This window comes from Oncorhynchus clarkii, chromosome 9, assembly GCF_045791955.1.
Source record: "Oncorhynchus clarkii lewisi isolate Uvic-CL-2024 chromosome 9, UVic_Ocla_1.0, whole genome shotgun sequence".
Lineage (NCBI taxonomy): Eukaryota > Metazoa > Chordata > Actinopteri > Salmoniformes > Salmonidae > Oncorhynchus > Oncorhynchus clarkii.
Genome location: NC_092155.1, coordinates 57086420 through 57106030, shown reverse-complemented (window position 1 = coordinate 57106030; position 19611 = coordinate 57086420). Strand labels below are relative to the sequence as shown.

Here is a 19611-nt window from a genome sequence, read left to right as displayed (position 1 = left end):
ATCCATCCCCTTGTGTGTGCAGTCAGACTGGGGACAGACTACTGCCTGTTGTGGCCCAGCAGCAAAGGCTAAACAGGGAGTACTGGGGGAGCTACTGTTATCACATGATATGATTTGTGTTTGTGTGTGCATTCCTAGCAGTGAAACAGTGATGTTGGTATACAGTAGGACAAACAGCAGGGCTAAACATCTCTTATCTTTACCATTGTTGATTTGTATATCATTGTTTGCAGTCCAGGCATAGTTTGTTTTCCATGTGGATGTCATTCTTTTTTCCCTTTTTAAATGATTTTTGCATCTGTGTGTTGCCTCCTGATATAGTGTTTCCTGCCATTTTCTTTAGTAGACTGCCTCTGGCCCTCTCCGAGCAGTGCAGGTTCCTCCTACCTTAACCCCCCTCGCCGCAGCTCCACACACACACACACACACACACACACACCGCTACACACATCGCTACACACACACACACACACACACACACACCGCTACACACATCGCTACACACACTCTAATCCTCTCTTTCTCTTCCTCTACTCTCCGCTTCAGCTTCTGAGGCAACTCTGACATAAGCTGCCTTAGAGACAGCAATAAGGGGGGGGGGGGGGGGGGCGCAACTGCATACAGGCTGGGCATACGTGTGACTGTGTGTGAGAGTCCACCAGTCAGCTCAGAGTGGTTCATCTCTTTCTCCCACTTCCTCACTCTCTCCCTCTGTGCCTTTTGTTCCCGCCCCTCACTTTCTCCCTGCTAGCCTGGATAGAGGGAGCTGACCTACATGCTGTGGACTGGATATGGCGTAGAGACACCCTGACGCTAACCTAACTGGATGTTCACCCTACGAACTGGTAAGAGCCTGCTTCAGCTCTACTCTGTGATAGTATGCACTGGGAAAAAAGGATTCCAAAAGGGTTCTTCGGCTGTCCCCCTTTTGGATTCCATGTAGAATCCTCTGTGGAAAGGGTTCTATATGGAACACAAAAGGGTTCTATCTGCAACCAAAAAAAGGTTTTTCAAAGGTTCTTCTCCTATGGGGACAGCCGAAGAACCCTTTAAGGTTCTAGATAGCACCTTTTTTCCCCCCACGATTGTGGAAGGAGAAAGTCTCTATGTAGAAATGCCTTATTTTGTGTGTGAGAACTGGCTGTTAATATAACAAGTCACTGGTGTAATAACTTTGTTCTATGTAAACGTTATTTTTTTTAAGTTTGTGCTTTAGATATTAACTTAGTACCCAGTAAAAGTGCTCTCTCACTCTATCATTCTCGCCCTTTCCCTGGCTTCTTTCCCTCTCTTCTCTTCTCCCCCGGCTCATTATGCATCCTCCTGCTCATGTTACCGGCTTCCTCCTGTGGTTTTCAGCACAGGTTTCTCCTCTGCTCTGAGTGTGCTCCCACGCTCCCTCAAAGAAAGGAAGGAAAACAATGAGAAGCATTTGTGGAGCCACAAGATGGAGCTGCTTTAATTTGGCCTGTGTCTTTAATAGAGTGGAACATTTAAGTGTGGCTTTTTTTGTTGCGTGTTTTGTTGTTTTTGGAATCACGTTTTCTTTTTTGGGCAGAGGGGTGAGAAAATTGGAAACAGACCCACCCACACTAGTGAGTCAGCCCGCATTTGTGGAGTGTTAACTTTAAGAGGGCAGAAAAATTGTCAAAGAGAGGACCTGCTAAAGGCAGAGGGAATTTGTTTTTGGTTATTCTGTTGATGTCACTTAGTCCCCTTCGTTTACATGTACTTAGGAACCGGAGAGGAGGGTGCTCTGGCCTCTGCCATGGGCTTTTTTGAAAGGGAGGGAGTGGCTTGTGTTCATCTGGGACAATCCCAAGTGCTGAGTGCTGAGACCTTCCTCACCCTGCTCCCAAACACTCTGTTTCCCTTTGCATACACAACTGTTGGCGGGGTAGCAGAGTTAACTTGACTATGCGTAGGCTGGGGGAAGTCGATGTGTAGCCGCTGACAGTGTCCTGCATGTTATAATAATAACACCAGGGGTTTGTTATGGCGATACATACAGTATTTAACCACCTTGTCACTACAAACTCAAAATCGATCACTCTCCACAACAAACCGCATGCAGATTTGTTTTACGTTCATATACTGTACAACCAGACAATCTCAAAGAATGCTTTCTATCTAATCTTAGTTGTTAGATTTGTGTATTTTTGTCACCGACCGTAACCGATACCTTAATCAGGCTGATAATGTGGCACCTCACTTTAGAGTAGCCTATCATTCCCTATCCACATCCCTTACATTCCACTCTGATCCTATCAATTTATCTAACTTTCTATCCATGTAGCCTTTGTCTTCTCCCTCAATCTGACTGTCACTTTCTGTCACTCATCTCTTCCTCCCTGCTGGCAGGGCAGCCTGTGTAGTCAGTGATAAGGGGCAACAGCAGTAGCCCTTCCTGTCCTGGCAGGAAGTGTTGATTTCCACTCCAGTCTCTGGGCAACCCTGTGCTGCGTCCACCGGGAACCTCCTTCCACTCTCAGCATGTGAACAGCTCGCAACACACATGGATACGCATGCACACCCACCCACACACAATTATTTTGATCAGAGTGGCTGTGATTTAATGCCCTACCGAGTAACACCTCTTTCAGACTGGAGGTAGCATAGTGGTGTGGAGGGTGCACAGTGGCTGTGTGTGCTGGGTCTGAGCTGTGTCTATAGCTGTAGGTCAGGAAGGGTTAAGGGGTCACATGGAGCCCAGGAGCAGGAGTTCAGAGCAGGATATCCTGTCAGGATATGGTTCTCTCTCCCCTCTATTCCCAGGCACGGGAGGGCTGTGTTGGAGCTTGGAGTCAAAGCTGAGAGTGAAGGCAGGGGGCAGGGTGGGTATTGGTCTGGTGTAAATTGTCACTCACGTCTCAAAACACATGGAGCGACACGGAAAGTTTGCACATTGCCATTCAAGGGTTGTGTATCTATGGCAAACTTGTTTGGTGTATTTGATGTTGGACGATAGACAATGGTAGGCCTTTGGTATTCCAGAGATGTTCTTATCCCTGTGGAGTCCACATGAAGTCTTTAAGTGAAGAGGTGATTCAGATGAAGGGGTTGAGAGTAATGAGGTGGAGTTAGAGGGGTCGTGGAGAAGATGAAGCCACAGGGCAGCAAATGGTCCAGAGGAGACAGATAAAACAGTGGAGTGATTTCCTACCTGACTGCCTGCCCCCCTCTGGTGATAGAGTGTAACTACAAATGCTGAACTTCAGGCCTCATAACAAACAGTGTTGATTGTTACAATCAGAAAGTATTTTAACTTAGTACTCGTGTGACATTTTATATAATTCTAGGTACATACAGTTATCACATACAAGGACTAGATAGGCAACCGTTTCCTTGGCATCATACAAGTAACCGATGCAAAGAGAGACAAAGGAAAGACAACAGGAGAGAGAGTGACAGGCTGTTTTTGGATTTCCGTTTCCAACACCCACCTCCTTTTGTCTTGTTATTGTTGAGATATAAAATCTCATTCTGAATGTCGTTACAGATATTGTGGTGCCCCTCTGGGATTCCCCCTGGGCTATTTTGTTCTCTCGTACCATATTGATATTGTCTACATATTGTCTACATATTGTCTACAAAAAAATGCCTGAAATCAGTGTCAAGTTCCATTTGAGTAGAAGATTTACTTTGCTTGACTTTTTTTTTCTCATGACAACAGTTGAGGTTGCTAACTATTCTAGAGAGACCGCCGCATGGGCTGTTTTCTTTGGTTTAGGAAAGTGACTCTATGAGCCTGGTGGGGTACTGAGTGTGAACAGAGCTGCTGTAACCGAGACGTTCCAGTTGGGCCTCTGACACAGCCGTATGTTTCAGACGCTCGCTCTCACACACCCGCCCACCACGTTAGTGAATGAATGGACACTAAAAAACATGGAAAATTTGGTATGTGTGTCCCTGTGAATTTGTGTGTATGAAGTATCTGTGTATGAAGTAGATGTACGTGTGACAGATAAGCGAGGGCCAACTGACATACAGTATGCTCACCATCATGCTCCTAATTGGTGTCCACTACAGTTAGTAATGTATGTCTACAGGGATGTTTTGGTTTCTGTACTGTAAGATGAAGGGATACTACTGTAAATAAACCTGATGGAACTTTGCCTCAGTGACAGGATTATACCAAACTGGTTCCGGTTCGACTGTTTCTTCATGTAGCCATATAACAGAGAACAGAGTGCATCGTTTTACTACAAACAGTGTGCACAGTAGTTTTACCATATTGTGCAGAACCACACACAGGGTTAAGAGGAGAGCATTATATTTGTTTTATCATAAAACCAAAGAAGACCCCCAAAAATGGCCTATTCTTAACCAACTGAGCACCTCTCTCATTTAAAACTTGTAACATGGGATTTCCACCAAGGTGCTAAGTGCTTGTCAGAGAGTTGAGATTATTTTTCAGGCCTTACTGTTGTACAGAATGTGCTTTAGTCTTGCAGCAGCATTGGAATATTGGCTTGGTGTAGATGTGGAATGACTCACAATCCTGTACTGTAAACCCAGACCACACCCTCCCTCACTGCTGCTCCCTGCTTTTACAAAGCTAGCACACCCTGTTATCCAATTTCTGTCAACCTCTTTCAAACACACACACAGTTCACACAGACATGCGACTCCACCCTTCTCTAAACTTCCACTGATCTCATTCTCAAAAAAACTGTCCTGCAAAAAAGTCCCTTCTCTCTCGCTCTCAAAATACTTATAGTGTTATAACTGTATGGCTGCTTCCATAACTCCTTATCCAATATTCATCACATTCCTGTTGGCTTCTTAAAGATAAGGACCATGCTGGCCACTGGGACCTCACAGCAGACGCACTACTCCCTCCTCTCCCTTTCCAGCTTTTAGTTGTTTTCTCTCACACTGCAGTAACAAAGTAGAAACCTATCAATTGACATACACTGAGTGTACAAAACATTAAGGATATCTGCTCTTTCCTTGACATGACTGACCAGGTGCAACTCAATATTAGGAAGGTGTCCTTAATGTTTTGTAAGTGTATATTTCTCTGTTTCACTCTCCCACGGGCTAGTGTTTCTGTTCAAGGATATTTACCAGGAGGTTTTCTGCATTAAGTCACTACACTACTGATACTATTCACACCATTGTGTATTGTGTTTCATATTGGTGAACTATGAGTAATACTCCACAGATGTAAAATGATCTCATTTATATACATTCAAGTAAATGCACAGTGCTGAATTTTCACAAGCAAACAAATGCATACTGTCCACACATGTAGCTAACATAAAGCCCAACAGTGCCTTGATCTAAACAGCCTCATGAAGTTTGATTCAGTGGAAAGTCTCTTAACAGCTGGTCCACAGAACTCTAATGTAGTTACATCTGTTTCTATATTGAATTAAAATGCTGGTAATTACCAACTTGCTGCTTTAGGAGGACTTTTAAGCACAGAACAGAAGTGATTCACAGCAGGAAAACATATTTCACACAAATATAAAAATATAGATGAAAATTCACAAATTTAAATTCTAAAAAGCTCTATTCAGGAAGAAACCCATTCACAACCATGCCTATATTTAGATAGTGAGAAAACAACATTTGTATTATTTCTTAAACCATATACACTTAGACGCTGAATTAGTGTGGATATCTCTTATCTTGATCATTTGTTCAGTGGTGATGGAGTAGGCCTATATGGCATCATTTATACAACAGAATGTTAAATTGCGTGTGTAAAGATCAGTTGAGAGGCAGGGTGTTACATGAGTTGTGGTAAGCTCAGGCTGTCGGCCTGACATTTTACACTAAACAACAACCACCACTTTTGGCAACCTCTGGTCTCCCGGTAGCTGAATGCCACATCGAATCGGATTAAACTCCCTAAATGGATGGCTTTATAGCTATACTACCCCTTCCCTGGTCATCTTGATCAGACATTGTACTAGACATCAGAAAAACTAAAAGTCCCTGTTTGTAAATGAGTGTGTGCTTGTGTTTCTGTGTGTTGGAGACAAGAGTGTAGAGTAGATGCATTGAGGCCAGGGCAGGCAGAGAGAGATGTAATCGGATATAGTTGTTTCATATGACCGGGTTTGCAGGCTGGCTGGTATTCAAGGGCCAAGAGGTTTCACTAAAGGTCACAATGACAAAGACATACTGTGCTTGTGTTGTGTGTGCCTGACTGACTGAACGCTGACACACACTTCTGTATACTGTATGTGTATGAAGGCACACTACCGGTCAAAAGTTTGAGAACACCTACTCATTCAAGGGTTTTTCTTTATTTTGACTATTTCCTACATTGTAGAGTAATAGTGAAGAGATCAAAACTATGAAATAACACATATGGAATCATGTAGTAACCAAAAAAAGTGTCAAACAAATCAAAATATATTTTATATTTGAGATTCTTCAAATAGCTACCCTTTGCCTTGACAGCTTTTCACACTCTTGGCTTTCTCTCAAGGTAGTCACCTGGAAGGCATTGTGATTAACAGGTGTCCCTTGTTAAAAGTGAATTTGTAGAATTTATTTCCTTCTTAATGCGTTTGAGCCAATCAGTTGTGTTGTGACAAGGTAGTGGGATATACAGAAGATAGCCCTATTTGGTAAGTCCATATTATGGCAAGAACAGCTCAAATAAGCAAAGAGAAACAGTCCATCATTACTTTAAGACATGAAGGTCAGTCAATTTGGAAAAAAGTTTCTTCAAGTGCAGTCTTAAAAACCATCTAGCGCTATGATGAAACTGGCTCTCAAGTGATAATGGCGCTGGAGAAGAAGGCAGAGGTTTTACGTGTCACCAACCGATTGTTTTTTTGTTTATTTGCATTTTTTGTAACTGATTTCTTTTTAATGTATTTTGTACATAATGTTGCCGTTACCGTCTCTTATGACCGAAAATAACTTCTGGACATCAGGACTGCGATTACTAACCATGGACTGGCATGGTCCTTTTTTCCTTTAATGAGCCCGACGTGAACGATATACTGCTTTCTCGGGAACGAGAGGAGGCGGAGAATGTATTTTTTTATTTTTGTAAATAACAGCTGGTGCACAATATCTAAGGAAGTCTTGAGCTATTGCTCGCCTGAGGTAGAGTATCTCATGATAAGCTGTAGACCACACTTTCTACTTAGAGAGTTTATCTGTATTTGTCGTAGCTGTTTACATACCACCACAGTCAGAGGCTGGCACTAAGACAGCATTGAATGAGTTGTATTCTGCCATAAGAAAACGCTCACCCAGAGGCGGCGCTCCTAGTAGCCGGAGACTTTAATGTAGAGAAACTTAAATCCGTTTTACCAAATTTCTATCAGCATGTAAATGTGCAACCAGAGGGGGAGAAAAACTCTAGACCACCTTTACTCCACACACAGAGACGTATAGAAAGCTCTCACTCAACCTCCATTTGGCAAATCTGACCATAATTATATCCTCCTGATTCCTGCTTAAAAGCTAAAATGAACTGGATCAATAAAAAAGTGGTCAGATGAAGCAAATGCTAAGCTACAAGACTGTTTTGCTAGCACAAACTGGAATATGTTCCGGGATTCCTCCGATGGCTTTGAGGAGTACACCACATCAGTCATTGACTTCATCAATAAGTGCATCAATGACGACGTCCCCACAGCGACTGTACGTACCCCAACCAGAAGCCATGGATTACAGGCAACATCCACACTGAGATAAAGGCTAGAGCTGCCGCTTTCAAGGAGCAGGACTTTAACCCAGAAGTTTACAAGAATGTCCTCTGACAAACCGAGAGCTGCCCAGTGACACGAGCCTACCAGACGAGCTAATCTACTTCTATGCTCGCTTCGAGGCAAATGGCACTGAAATATGCATGAGAGCACCAGCTGTTCCGGGAGACTGTGTGATCACGGTCTCCGCAGCCGATGTGAGTAAGACCTTTAAACAGGTCAACATTCTCAAGGCCGCAGGGCCAGACAGATTACCAGGACGTATACTGTGAGCATGCGCTGACCAACTGGCAAGTGTCTTCACTGACATTTTCAACAGATGATGCAAAGCTTTCATCAAGGCAAAGGGTGGCTATTTGAAGAATCTCAAATATAAAATGTATTTTGATTTAACACTTTTTTGATGATGATTCCATATGTGTTGTGTCATAGTTTTGATGTCTTCACTATTATTCTACAATGTAGAAAATAGTAAAAATAAAGAAAAACACTTGAATGAGTGTTCTAAAACTTTGGACTGGTAGTGTATGTCGGGAGGTTAAGGTTCTATCTGCATTTTTGTCAATGTAATTATTGACGTAGCCATGTTCTGTTCAATGTTCTCTACCTATATATTTCTCTAAATACCTCGATTCAAATTGCTGACACCATTCAAACCAACGAGGGTTCGGAACTTTGAAGCCAGTTATCTCAGGATCATCTTTTTGCAGATAGAACCTTATATATTTTAGATCCCAGTGCCATTGATTTCTGTGTAGTTGTTTTTGTTCAGTTTTAGCATGGTTTCTATCCCTTTCGACTCACATGATTGACTTTGATTTAAATTAACACATCAGACATGTCATTATCAGGAACTACATTTCAGCAAAAAGACATAGCCTAACAGTTGACTGCGCTGCCATTTTGAGAAGTAGGGCTGACAAAGACGATCTTAGCTGAATCTAAATTTGACCTTGTATTTCATTGAGGGACATTATTTAGAGTGTGCGTGTGTGTGTGTGTGTGTCTGCCTGCCTGCTCAGAGACAATAACCAGTACTGAAGGTTTAGGCTAGAGGCTGGGCTCAGTGTTTACTCTAACCCGTGTGCCGCATGGTGCCACAGCATGGAGCTTGGTGTCCCAGGGGCCCAGCTGAGCCCCGCCTGGTACCCAGACAATGGCTGCCTTCATCATGGCTTCCTCCTCCCTCCATCCCTGTCTGCCTCCATCCTCTCTGGACCACCTTGTGATCTGGGGCAGAGGTTGCCAGGTCTGATCCTGAAAGGCCTAAAATAATATCTGTATCTAGTTAAATGACTTGGAATATACAGAAAAGTACATCTTGCCTATTCCAATGTAACTTAGAGGATGCCCACGATCTTGCCGTGGAACTTGGTTTGGGAAATGTATTTGAGAGTACTCATCTTGCATCTTTTTGGAAGCTTTGACTTATTTTGTGTAGTGATTTGACATTTAAAACTGTGTGAGAGAGTGAATCCTTGTCAGGTTGTGTAATTGTGCAGGTGGGAGTTAACTACGCACATGTAGAACACAGCTGACCACATCCTGTACATATAGAACTAACATAGAGGCCTCTTCCTCTCAAATTAACTGACATCTGAAAAATGCTAAGAATCTTACAAAAAATACATTTCAACATGTTTTCACAGTGTCCTCTCTGAGTCTAGCTTCTGTTTGGACATTTTGGATCAATTTGATTCAATTAAATTCTTGGAAGTCCTAAGAGTGTGTTGCATTGGCTTTCAAAGATTGTTATCAAAAATTATGCACTGCTTCATCTGGGGAAAATAACATAGTTTAGCATCAGTCTAGAGAAACAGAAATGGCCACTGCTGTCTTTTCCATTTGGGTGCTACATACAGCGTGGTTCACGTTGGCCAACGCCTTGCCTCCTGTGAACCTAAGCTTGTGCCTGTGTTTGATCATATGTGTGTGCAGTGGCGGTCGGTGCCGTTTATTAAGATGAGGGTGGACGATTTTCTTTATTTCGGAGCGTGGCCTTATTTCTATTACAGCATTTGGATTCACACAGCTCAATGTAACATCAATAGGTTTAGGCCAGGGTTTTCCAACCCTGTCCCTGGAGAGCTACCTTCCTGTAGGTTTTCACTCCAACCCCAGTTGTAACTAAGATGATTCAGCTTATCAACCAGCTGATTATTAGAATCAGGTGTGCTAGATTGGGGTTGGAGCAAAAACCTACAGAACGGCAGCAGGGCTAGAGAGACCTGGTTTAGGCTACTACATGATACTTGATTTTTCCCTATACCCACCATGAGGTTGCTACAACCTAGCCAACGAATTAGGGTTTACAATGTAGTTGCACAGGTCATGAACACTCTTAGTAATTAAGGTGACAGACTGACATTCAATAACGCCTTGCACACTCTTGCCTGCATCTAGCTGATCTACAGGTGTAATCATTAGTCCAACAATTGCAAACAAGAGTTGCTATTGGACAAATTCAGGTAGGTTTATCCACATTTGCTTCTGTTTAAGAATTGTTTATTTTTTAACAGGAATGGCAGATTGAATACATCCCTGATCAGCCGCAAACACAGTTCACTTTCATAGCAGCCACATTAACAGCATGATCACTTTGCTCATTGTATAACTCCTTCTCGCATCTACGCGCTCTCCTCCTCTCACCTTTTCCCTTTGCTTGCACAACACAACAGTGACCAGGGGGAAAAAACTTTCCAAGCCAAACCTTCATACCATAACCGCTACACACAGCCTACATTGTTACCACCATATTAGCTAACGTCCTAGTCAACATAGCTACTAGAACTAACGCGTTAGTAAACCCGCTACAATCATGTAGTTTAGCAGTCAACTACTCACCACATTTTATGCACTGCAGTGCTAAGCTAGCTGTAACTTATGCTCATGCTTTCAGTACTAGATTCATTCTCTGATCCTTTGATTGTTTGGACAACGTGTCAGTTCATGCTGCAACAGCTCTGATAGGCTGGAGGACATCCTCCGGATGTTGTCATAATTAAATTGTAAGTCTATATAAGTGGGTGAGAACCATGAGCCTCCTAGGTTTTGTATTGAAGTCAATGTACCCAGAGGAGGACTGAAGCTAGCTGTCCTCCGGCTACACCATGGAGCTACTCTACAGAGTGCTGTTGAGGCTACTGTTGACCTTCATTGCGTTTTGAATTAATTATTTGGTGATGTGATTATATGTATTATAGTTTAATCTAACCCTAACTTTAATGTTTCACTATTTTTATCTTTATGAAATTCACTGAGGAGGATGGTTCTCCCCTTCCTCCTCTGAGGAGCCTACACTGGTGTGTGTGTACCTTGCTGTGGGCTGCTAGACTGCTGTGCCGTTTCACTGTCACACAGGCTGTGTTCTCGTTATTTTCAGCTCATACCGGATGTGATTCAGATTGGGAAATTGTGTAATTGACAAGACAAACCACACAAACGCACAGATACATAAACACCCACACTTTGGGAGGATTTCTGGTAAGGGTGCTGGTCTCCCCCTGAACTTATGCATTTAAAGGTGAGTATGGGCTAGGTTTCGTTTTTGGTGTGCATGAACGGTTTGTTTTACTGTTGGGCTTGGAAACTGGATCACAGATGCTGAGTGGAAATAAAAGCAGTGCTCAAGCTGGGAAAACAGCCTTTGAAAGATTAACTAAACTCTTTCATCTCATTGAGCACTTTGTCATTTCCTGTCCTCAAAACACACAACCCATGCAGGTGATGCTCAACCTCCTTCTCAAACCCTCACATTGTATTCTACGCTTCTCTACAAACAATGCAGGCAACTGTCATTCGAATGTATTAATCTAAACGTCACTGTTTATATCATTACTGTTATACAAAGCATCAGGGTCACAGGAAGAGGCAGTGGGAGGCCTGTGCATCATGTGACAGATAAAGGGACGTGTATGGGTTACCTTGTCTGAGAAATACACAGGAAGCCCTTGGTAACTATTCCTTCCTCTTCCAAGAAACATTAATCTATGATGTGACTCATAACAGGAGGAGAAAGGTATTGGTTAAGGAGCACCGTTTCCTAGAAGGCTATGCACTCATTAAGACATTTTGTAGAATTCATCTGTGAAATTAAAGTTGTTCAGATAAAGCTGACAAACATGACGTTTTCACTTTAGTCTTTTCTCAGAGTTTCATATTTCCCTGCTATACTGCCTGCTACATGAGCCAATAACTACTTGAGCACTTGTAAACACTTTATCATACTGTGCAGTTTACTTAATTGTGGTCATACATGTACAAATGTAGCTTTAACCATACATGAAAATGCTACTTTGAGAAACATTTTGGAAGAGTGGATATACGTTATTACACAAGTAGTAACATGTTTATAGTAGTGTTGTCCAGAAAGTGCAAGTAAAGGACTGTCGTAACAGTTATTCTGTTCCAATAAACCGCTGTTGCTATGTCAGCAGGTGGAGCTGTAGAAGCCATCTGACAACAAACTGTGAACAAAGTTTCAGACGCTGATAAGTAGTGGTTCGGATTGGCTACATAGTGTACCAATGGAAAGCTCATATGCGGAAACAATGGTAGAGAGAAGTCGTGTGACGCTATTTTTGGTGCTACCAGCTTAGATTTCTATTTTCGTCTTCTTCAGGGGCTGGACATACCAAGTTGCTTGCGAGGACTAATTATTTCTCCCTCACTTGTAGCCTACTGACGAATCTCATCCTTGGCCACTGGTCTCTTTCCCTGTATGTTTCTCGACAGTCATTTCACAAACAGGCTTCACAGGACTAGTAACAGACGACATTGGCTTTTTGGAGGAATATTTATAATGTGGATTTAGAACCTGTTGCGTTGTTGTGACATTCTTACAAGGTAACACATTTTCTTCCATGTGCATACCAGATAATTGTTCTGTGTTTTACAGTATTGCAGCAGTAGGCTAACCTACCTACCCGATGAAACTAACTGACATAGTGTAGCCTATTATTGGTACGTGCAGTTAGGTCTGTCATTCTACAAATAGGCTACATTTCGAAACATAAGTCAATTTCAACGGGGCTACAACCATCGTATCCTGGTGGGATGTCTTTTAAACGCTGCCCTCTGTAAGCAGATGTTCAGGGCAACAGTTTTTTTCCCAGAGTGAGAGACCGCATTCCATTGCTGGATTGTTACACATTTCTCGGGAAAATCTATTACAATTTGTAGGTTATTTGTTTTAAAACAGCCTACACTTTTCATATACTTGAAGTTAGCTATCATTCAGGGGGCATGGATAATTAATTGCCTGTGGTTGTGAGTAATAAACGTTATCTCCCCGTCTGCAGATGGAATCACGGCGTCCGGACCTACGGTAGACAAAGCCCGACGGGACAGCTTTTTGTCAAGAGTGTCAGGTAGCCTCCCTTGTCACTTGAACCGCGCACTAACAAATATGTAACTACTCATTGCCACATATCACCTCACTGTCTTCAGAATAGTAGACTTACAAATATGATAGATTTTTCCTCCAAAATGAGCCATACATTTAGATAGGCTACATCTGTTTGCAAATTAGTCATCCCCATCCAACTATTCACGGTTGTTTGAACAGGTCTCAAAAGTAATGCCGTTTTCAGAAACTAGCCTATCTATGCACTGGCAAATATGGAAATATTGAGAAGAAACATTTTGTTGTGGTATATGCTGCTAATGAACATGTTTATTTATTTTTTCATGATTTGTCACTAGCATGATTCTCTAGATATATTTACTTTTACAGCAACACAGAAGCGAGAGCATGCAAGCACACCACAATACTACAGTAGGGTGACATTTGCTAGGGGATCCTATGTTCTTGTGTTCTCACACCACAAAGTACTACCAGAATAACAAAGTAAACACAGTACATATGAAGAAGTAAAACATGTACAGCATCTGTTTATTTTGTACTTTTAGAAAGGCTAATATGTGTGTGGAATAGTTAGCACTGAGAGCTAAAGCCTGACTGTGCATTAGATCTGAGTGATAGCCCAAGCTCTTGCTGTGCCAGGCACATGTTCCATCCATGCAAAATAGGCCATCTTCCTGGAAAAACAGAGTGAGGTCATGTCCGAAGCTGCAGTGTCCCATTTCATGTGTCAGTCCGGGCCAACTGACACGGCCAATCTCTTTTGTGTCCCTCTAATCTGTCTAGGGTTGAAAAACGAGGGTGTATTAGTTGACCAGTAAACTACCATCATTTTGGTCTCTTTCAGGGATTTTAAGTCATCTATCACAAGACATCTAGTAACCCTTTTGGTACTTCCGATTATCACAGGTGTCTGTAATCATGTCTGGCCTTCTGTGTGGCCGTCTCACATTTGAAATAATTAAATAAGATGATAAAAAAATTGAATGACAAAGCTGTTAAACATTATCCTTCAACTTAGTGAATATCATCGGGGTTTAATATGGTGTATTTATTAGACTATTTCAATATGTATTTGTTGTCAATGTTTTTGGCGTCAAACTGGTGGCAGTTGTGAAAAAAGACAATAGTTGGAAGAGTTGCAGAGTTAATGAAAATGGTTGGATGATTTTTCCATTAATTAGGCTATATTCTAATGAACCATGTGTTTTATCTACTAGAAACTCATGGACACAAATACAATAAATGAAAACTATATGAATACTTAAACATTTTTAAAAAAAATTATTCAAGTATAAATTACCAAAGTTACGACAGATTTCCATAGATTCTGTTAATTACCAAAATGACTGAAGATTTCGTTAACTTTGATAAATGACCGGTAGTTTTACAACCTTCTAATCTGTCCCTATTCATCAGAACGCTCTGCCTCTCTTTCTCCTGTAGCTGTTAATGCTGCTCCGATGAAACACAACAATCCCCATTAACGAAGTGAAGTCAACGAGGTTATTAAAACTAGTCTGTGGTCAGTCAGTACCTTGTTGTGGTTGTTACTCAGCTCCTCCTGGTGTGATTTTACTGCCACAATGGGTTTTTGTAGAGGGAAGATAACCCACCACAGAAACATTATGTGCCCAGGTAATAGTAATGTATCACTACATAGCATGAAGCTCAGCATCAGTTAAATATATTTTCTAGTCATTTGGATTTGGATCATGCCACCCTGTTCAGAGACTGGATCCAAGTACGTGTCTGTGGTTTGGTCTTTGCCTGGACGAGGTATCTGTTGCTTGTAAAACCCCAGAGTGAAGGGTTGTGATACCGAGAGTGAAGCGGATGGGAACCTAATAAACATAGTCTTACATTTCCTTAACATACCAGGAGAGGAGGAACATGTAGAGTGATCACAATAGCAAGATTGTTTTGCAGGGAGCTGCAGTACAGATCAAGTTTCTGGTTGAGACCAGGGTCAGCTGACTCCCTCCTTCCCTCCACGCCGTCGCTGCTGTCTTGAGAGGAAAAGCCCAGAGGGTTGAACTTAACTCGTTTATTCTTAGTCAGGGAGCCGGAGACTTTTATTCCTGTCTTATTCCTACTGTATGTACGACACTACTGAAGTCGGATGGATTGATCGTTCGCGGTGCCTTATATCCATGAAGTCATTTGATATGGTTCGAGTTTTATTATCCTTGTAGGGCCAGACCTTGTTATCTCTGGAACCAAACGTTGTTGAACGTTAAATGTGGAGTCTGGATCCCTGAGCTAACGCAGGCCTGTAAATTCTGCTGTGTCAAATCAATTAGTCACGGTTTAACCTGGTGACTTGCCCCTATTTAAGATGTCCAGAATTTGCTTTAGTAATGGCAGCATATGCCTATAGCATTTCCCTCTGAGGCCAGTTGGACATGCTAGAAAGTTCAACTTCCAGCTCTGCACCAGGAGCTCTGTCTTTGTACTCAGGTAGTGGCGGTCTGGGCGCTGGTCTATTGGCTGTCAATGGTTTGTGCGGTGGCAGTCAGACTCAAAGACCCATGACCGTGGGTGACTTGTACTGGTCTAGGATCAGATTGCCTGTTGTTGCCAGGCAGGTCATGTGATCCCCTTTAGTCTCCGGCGTCTGGCCTGTGTAATGCAGACCATGAGAAAAGAGCTAAGGCCATGGAGAGCTGCTTTCCCAGGATGCACTGTGGCTCTCCTTTCTGCCGTTCTCTGGTAGTCGGGTCAGATCAGTTCGTGTGAGGCTGTTCTATAACGACAAGCGGGGAATCATAGTCTCACCTGTCTCTAACCTCCACATCACTCCTTCTCTTTTTTTCTCTTGCTTGATACCGCAATGTCGCCGATAGACAAAATCCCATTTGCTTTACTAGAACATGGCTGTTAACAGAGCACCACTAGTCTATAACATGGCCTTCCTGTGGTAACTAAATGCCAGGAACCAAGACAATTAATCTACCTATAGATGGGAGGCTTGTTTACTGGATTTAGAGATTGCTACGTTTCTGGTCTCTGATAACGACTGGGTTTGCAGTTATGTATTCAGTATGTGTGTGCGTTACCAAGAATGTTAACATCCTCTTGTTTTTGTTCATTCAGTCAGAAAAGTGTGACTGCATATTCATGAGGTGTGTTCCCTTCAAAGGTTTTCCCAGAACAGTTGTTAAAGTTTAAAGTCTCAGAGTTGAAGAGAAGAGAGGGGGAGAAAAAAAACTTGATAACTGCAGAGAGATTCAAACTTGGTATAAAAAAAAGATGAGCAACAGAGCAGGCAGGAGAGAGTGAGCTCGCGGGCAGAGTGAGCTCGCGGGCAGAGTGAGCTCGCGGGCAGAGTGAGCTCGCGGGCAGAGTGAGCTCGAGAGTGAGCTCGCGGGCAGAGTGAGCTCGCGGCAGAGTGAGCTCGCCGCAGAGAGGGCGGACTATAGAGAGGGCGAGAGAGACAGAGAGAGAGACAGCGGGTGAAAGAGTGGGCGGGCGAGAGAGCGAGAACGGGTGGGCGAGAGAAAGGGCATGCGAGAGCGGGCGAGAGAGAGCGGGCGTGCGAGAGAAAGAGAGTGAGAGAGAGCTGGCGTGCGAGAGCAGGCGTGCGAGAAAGCGGGCGAGAGAGAGAGAGAGAGTGGGCGAGAGCGGGCGGGCGAGAGAGAGAGAGCGAGAGAGGGCGAGAGAGAGAGAGGGCGAGAGAGAGCGTGAGAGGGAGAGAGAGGGCGAGAGAGAGAGCGAGAGAGAGAGAGCGTGAGAGGGAGAGCGTGAGAGGGAGAGAGAGGGCGAGAGAGAGAGCGAGGGCGGGCGAGAGAGAGAGCGGGCGAGAGAGAGCGGGCGAGAGAGAGCGGGCGAGGGCGAGAGAGAGAGCGGGCGAGAGAGAGCGGGCGAGAGAGAGCGCGGGCGAGAGAGAGCGCGGGCGAGAGAGAGAGAGAGCGGGCGAGTGAGAGAGAGAGCGGGCGAGTGAGAGAGAGAGCGGGCGAGAGAGAGAGAGAGAGAGCGGGCGAGAGAGAGAGAGCGGGCGAGAGAGAGAGCGTGAGCGGGCGGGTGAGTGGGGGAGAGAGAGAGCGTGAGAGAGAGAGCAGGCTGGAGAGAGAGAGCAGGCTGGAGAGAGAGAGCAGGCTGGAGTAGGAGAGCAGGCTGGAGAGAAAGAGCAGGCTGGAGAGAGAGAGAGAGAGCGAGGGTGGGCGAGAGAGAGCGGGCGGGCGAGCCGGCGAGAGAAAGAGAGCGAGAGAGAGCGCGAGAGGGAGAGAGAGCGTGAGAGGGCGAGAGAGAGAGCGAGGGCGGGCGAGAGAGAGAGCGGGCGAGAGAGAGAGCGGGCGTGAGCGGGCGAGAGAGAGAGCGGGTGAGAGAGAGAGAGAGAGCGTGAGCGGGCGGGTGAGTGGGGGAGAGAGCGCAGGCTGGAGAGAGAGCGCAGGCTGGAGAGAGAGCGCAGGCTGGAGAGAGAGAGCAGGCTGGAGTAGGAGAGCAGGCTGGAGAGAAATAGCAGGCTGGAGAGAGAGCGAGGGTGGGCGAGAGAGAGCGGGCGGGCGAGCCGGCGAGAGAGAGAGAGAGCGAGAGAGAGGGAGAGAGAGAGGGAGAGAGAGAGAGAGCGGGCAGGTGAGAGGGGGCGGGCGGGCGAGAGAGAGAGCGAGATGGCGGGCGAGCAAGAGAGCGAGATGGCGGGCGAGCGAGAGAGAGAGAGCGAGATGGTGGGCGAGCGAGAGAGAGAGAGCGAGATGGCGGGAGAGAGAGAGAGAGAAGGGAGTAGGCAGATGTAAGGATGTCAGAAATATGTAATTATCTGCATTTGAGTGTGCTCATGTGCAGTTGAACTTAACCACTGAATTATACTGTAGCCTCTCCTGCTCAGGAAGCAGTAAACGTAGCAGAAACTTTCCTCCATGACTGTCTCTGCCAAGCTGGCCTTTGCTTGTTCTGTTTTCACAGTACCTTAGGCTTAGCCACCCAGGGGCCATCCATCTCTCCCCACCCAGGGGCCTTCCTCTCCTCCATCTCTCCCCACCCAGGGGCCTTCCTCTCCTCCATCTCTCCCCACCCAGGAGCCTTCCTCTCCTCCAGCATTCTCCACCCAGGAGCCAGACCACGACTCAATACACAACACTCCCATAATGCTGACCTCTGAGTTATGTGTCAGAACTTTTGTTTTCCTGTTCTGCTCTCAGGGTGATGTAGGAAGAGAGGGTGAAAAGGGAAGAAGAGGCTTCAGGGACAAACAGTACTCCAACAGTGGAACTGGACTTGTAACTGTCATGTTTTATTTGTAATGACAAATTCCACAAAATTAAAGTTTGACTTTAATGAAAGCATCTCGCATAGTGTTTCTCTTTGAAGTCATGGTTATATAGTAAATTAAATCTAATGTTATTTGTCACATGCGCCGAATACAACCGGTGTAGACCATATAGTTAAATGCTTACTTAACCCTTAACCAACAATGCAGTTAAGAAAAGTAAGCGTAAAGAAAGTATTTCATGAAAAAATAAATTACAAAAAAAAAAACAATAACAAATAATTAAAGGGCAACAATAAAATAACAGTATCTTTGGCTATATACAGGGGTTACTGGTACAGAGTCAATGTGCATGTAGATAGAGGTGACTATGCAAAGATAATAAACAGTGAGTAGCAGCAGCCTAAAAATGTGGGTGGGGCAGGTGTCAATGCAAATAGTCCGGGTTAGCTGTTCAGAAGTCTTATGGCTTGGGGGGTAGAAGCTGTTAAGAAGCCTTTTGGACCTAGACTTGGTGCTCTGGTACCACTTGCCGTGCAGTCCTGGATGGCAGGAAGCTTGACCCTGGTGATGTACTAGGCCGTACCCACTACCCTCTGTTGTGCCTTGCGGTCGGAGGCTGAGCAGTTGCCATACCAGGCGGTGATGCTCTCGATGGTGCAGATGTTGAACTTTTTGAGGATCTGAGGAACCATGACAAATCTTTTCAGTCTCCTGAGGGGGAATAGGTTTTGTCGTGCCCTCTTCATGACTGTCTTGGTGTGTCTGGACCATGTTAGTTTGTTGGTGATGTGGACACCAAGGAACTTGACGCTCTCAACCTGCTCCACTGCAGCCCTGTCGATGTGAATGGGGGCGTGCTCAGTCCTCCTTTTCCTGTAGTCCATGATCATCTCCATTGTCTCGATAACATTGAGGGAGAGGTTGTTATCCTGGCACCACACTGCCAGGTCTCTGACCTCCTCCCTATAGGCTGTCTCATCGTTGTCGGTGATCAGGCCTACCACTGTTGTGTTTTCGGCAAACTTAATGATGGAGTTGGAGTCATGCCTGGCCATGCAGTCATGGGTGAAGAGGGAGTACAGGAGGGGACTGAACATGCTCACCCCTGAGGGGCCACAGTGTTGAGGATTAGCGTGGCAGATGTGTTGTTACCTACCCTTACCACCTGGGGGCTGCCCATCAGGAAGTCCAGGATCCAGTTGCAGAGGACGGTGTTTAGTCCCAGGGTCCTTAGCTTAGTGATGAGCTTTGAAGGCACTATGGTGTTGAACGCTGAGCTGTAGTCAATGATTAGTATTCTCATGTAGGTCCTGGTGGGAAAGGGCAGTGTTGAGTGCAATTGGGATAGCATCATC

At 44.5% G+C, this 19611-nt stretch overlaps 1 protein-coding gene across 8 annotated transcripts in view; it reads left to right on the top strand.

Moving 5' to 3' along the window:
* The first annotated feature begins 661 nt into the window (after positions 1-661).
* LOC139416601 (histone deacetylase 7-like) overlaps positions 662-19611 on the top strand; it is a 71892-nt gene continuing 52942 nt past the window's right edge. For 4 of the 8 annotated variants that reach the window (XM_071165460.1, XM_071165458.1, XM_071165459.1 and 1 more), the window contains exons 1-2: positions 797-845; positions 12983-13051. In XM_071165460.1, the coding sequence (XP_071021561.1) occupies positions 827-845; positions 12983-13051 (88 nt within the window). In that variant the 5' untranslated portion in view covers positions 797-826. Of the gene's footprint in view, positions 846-12353; positions 12528-12982; positions 13052-19611 lie in introns of those variants that run through there. The other 4 variants (XM_071165462.1, XM_071165461.1, XM_071165464.1 and 1 more) reach the window with 2 other exon arrangements.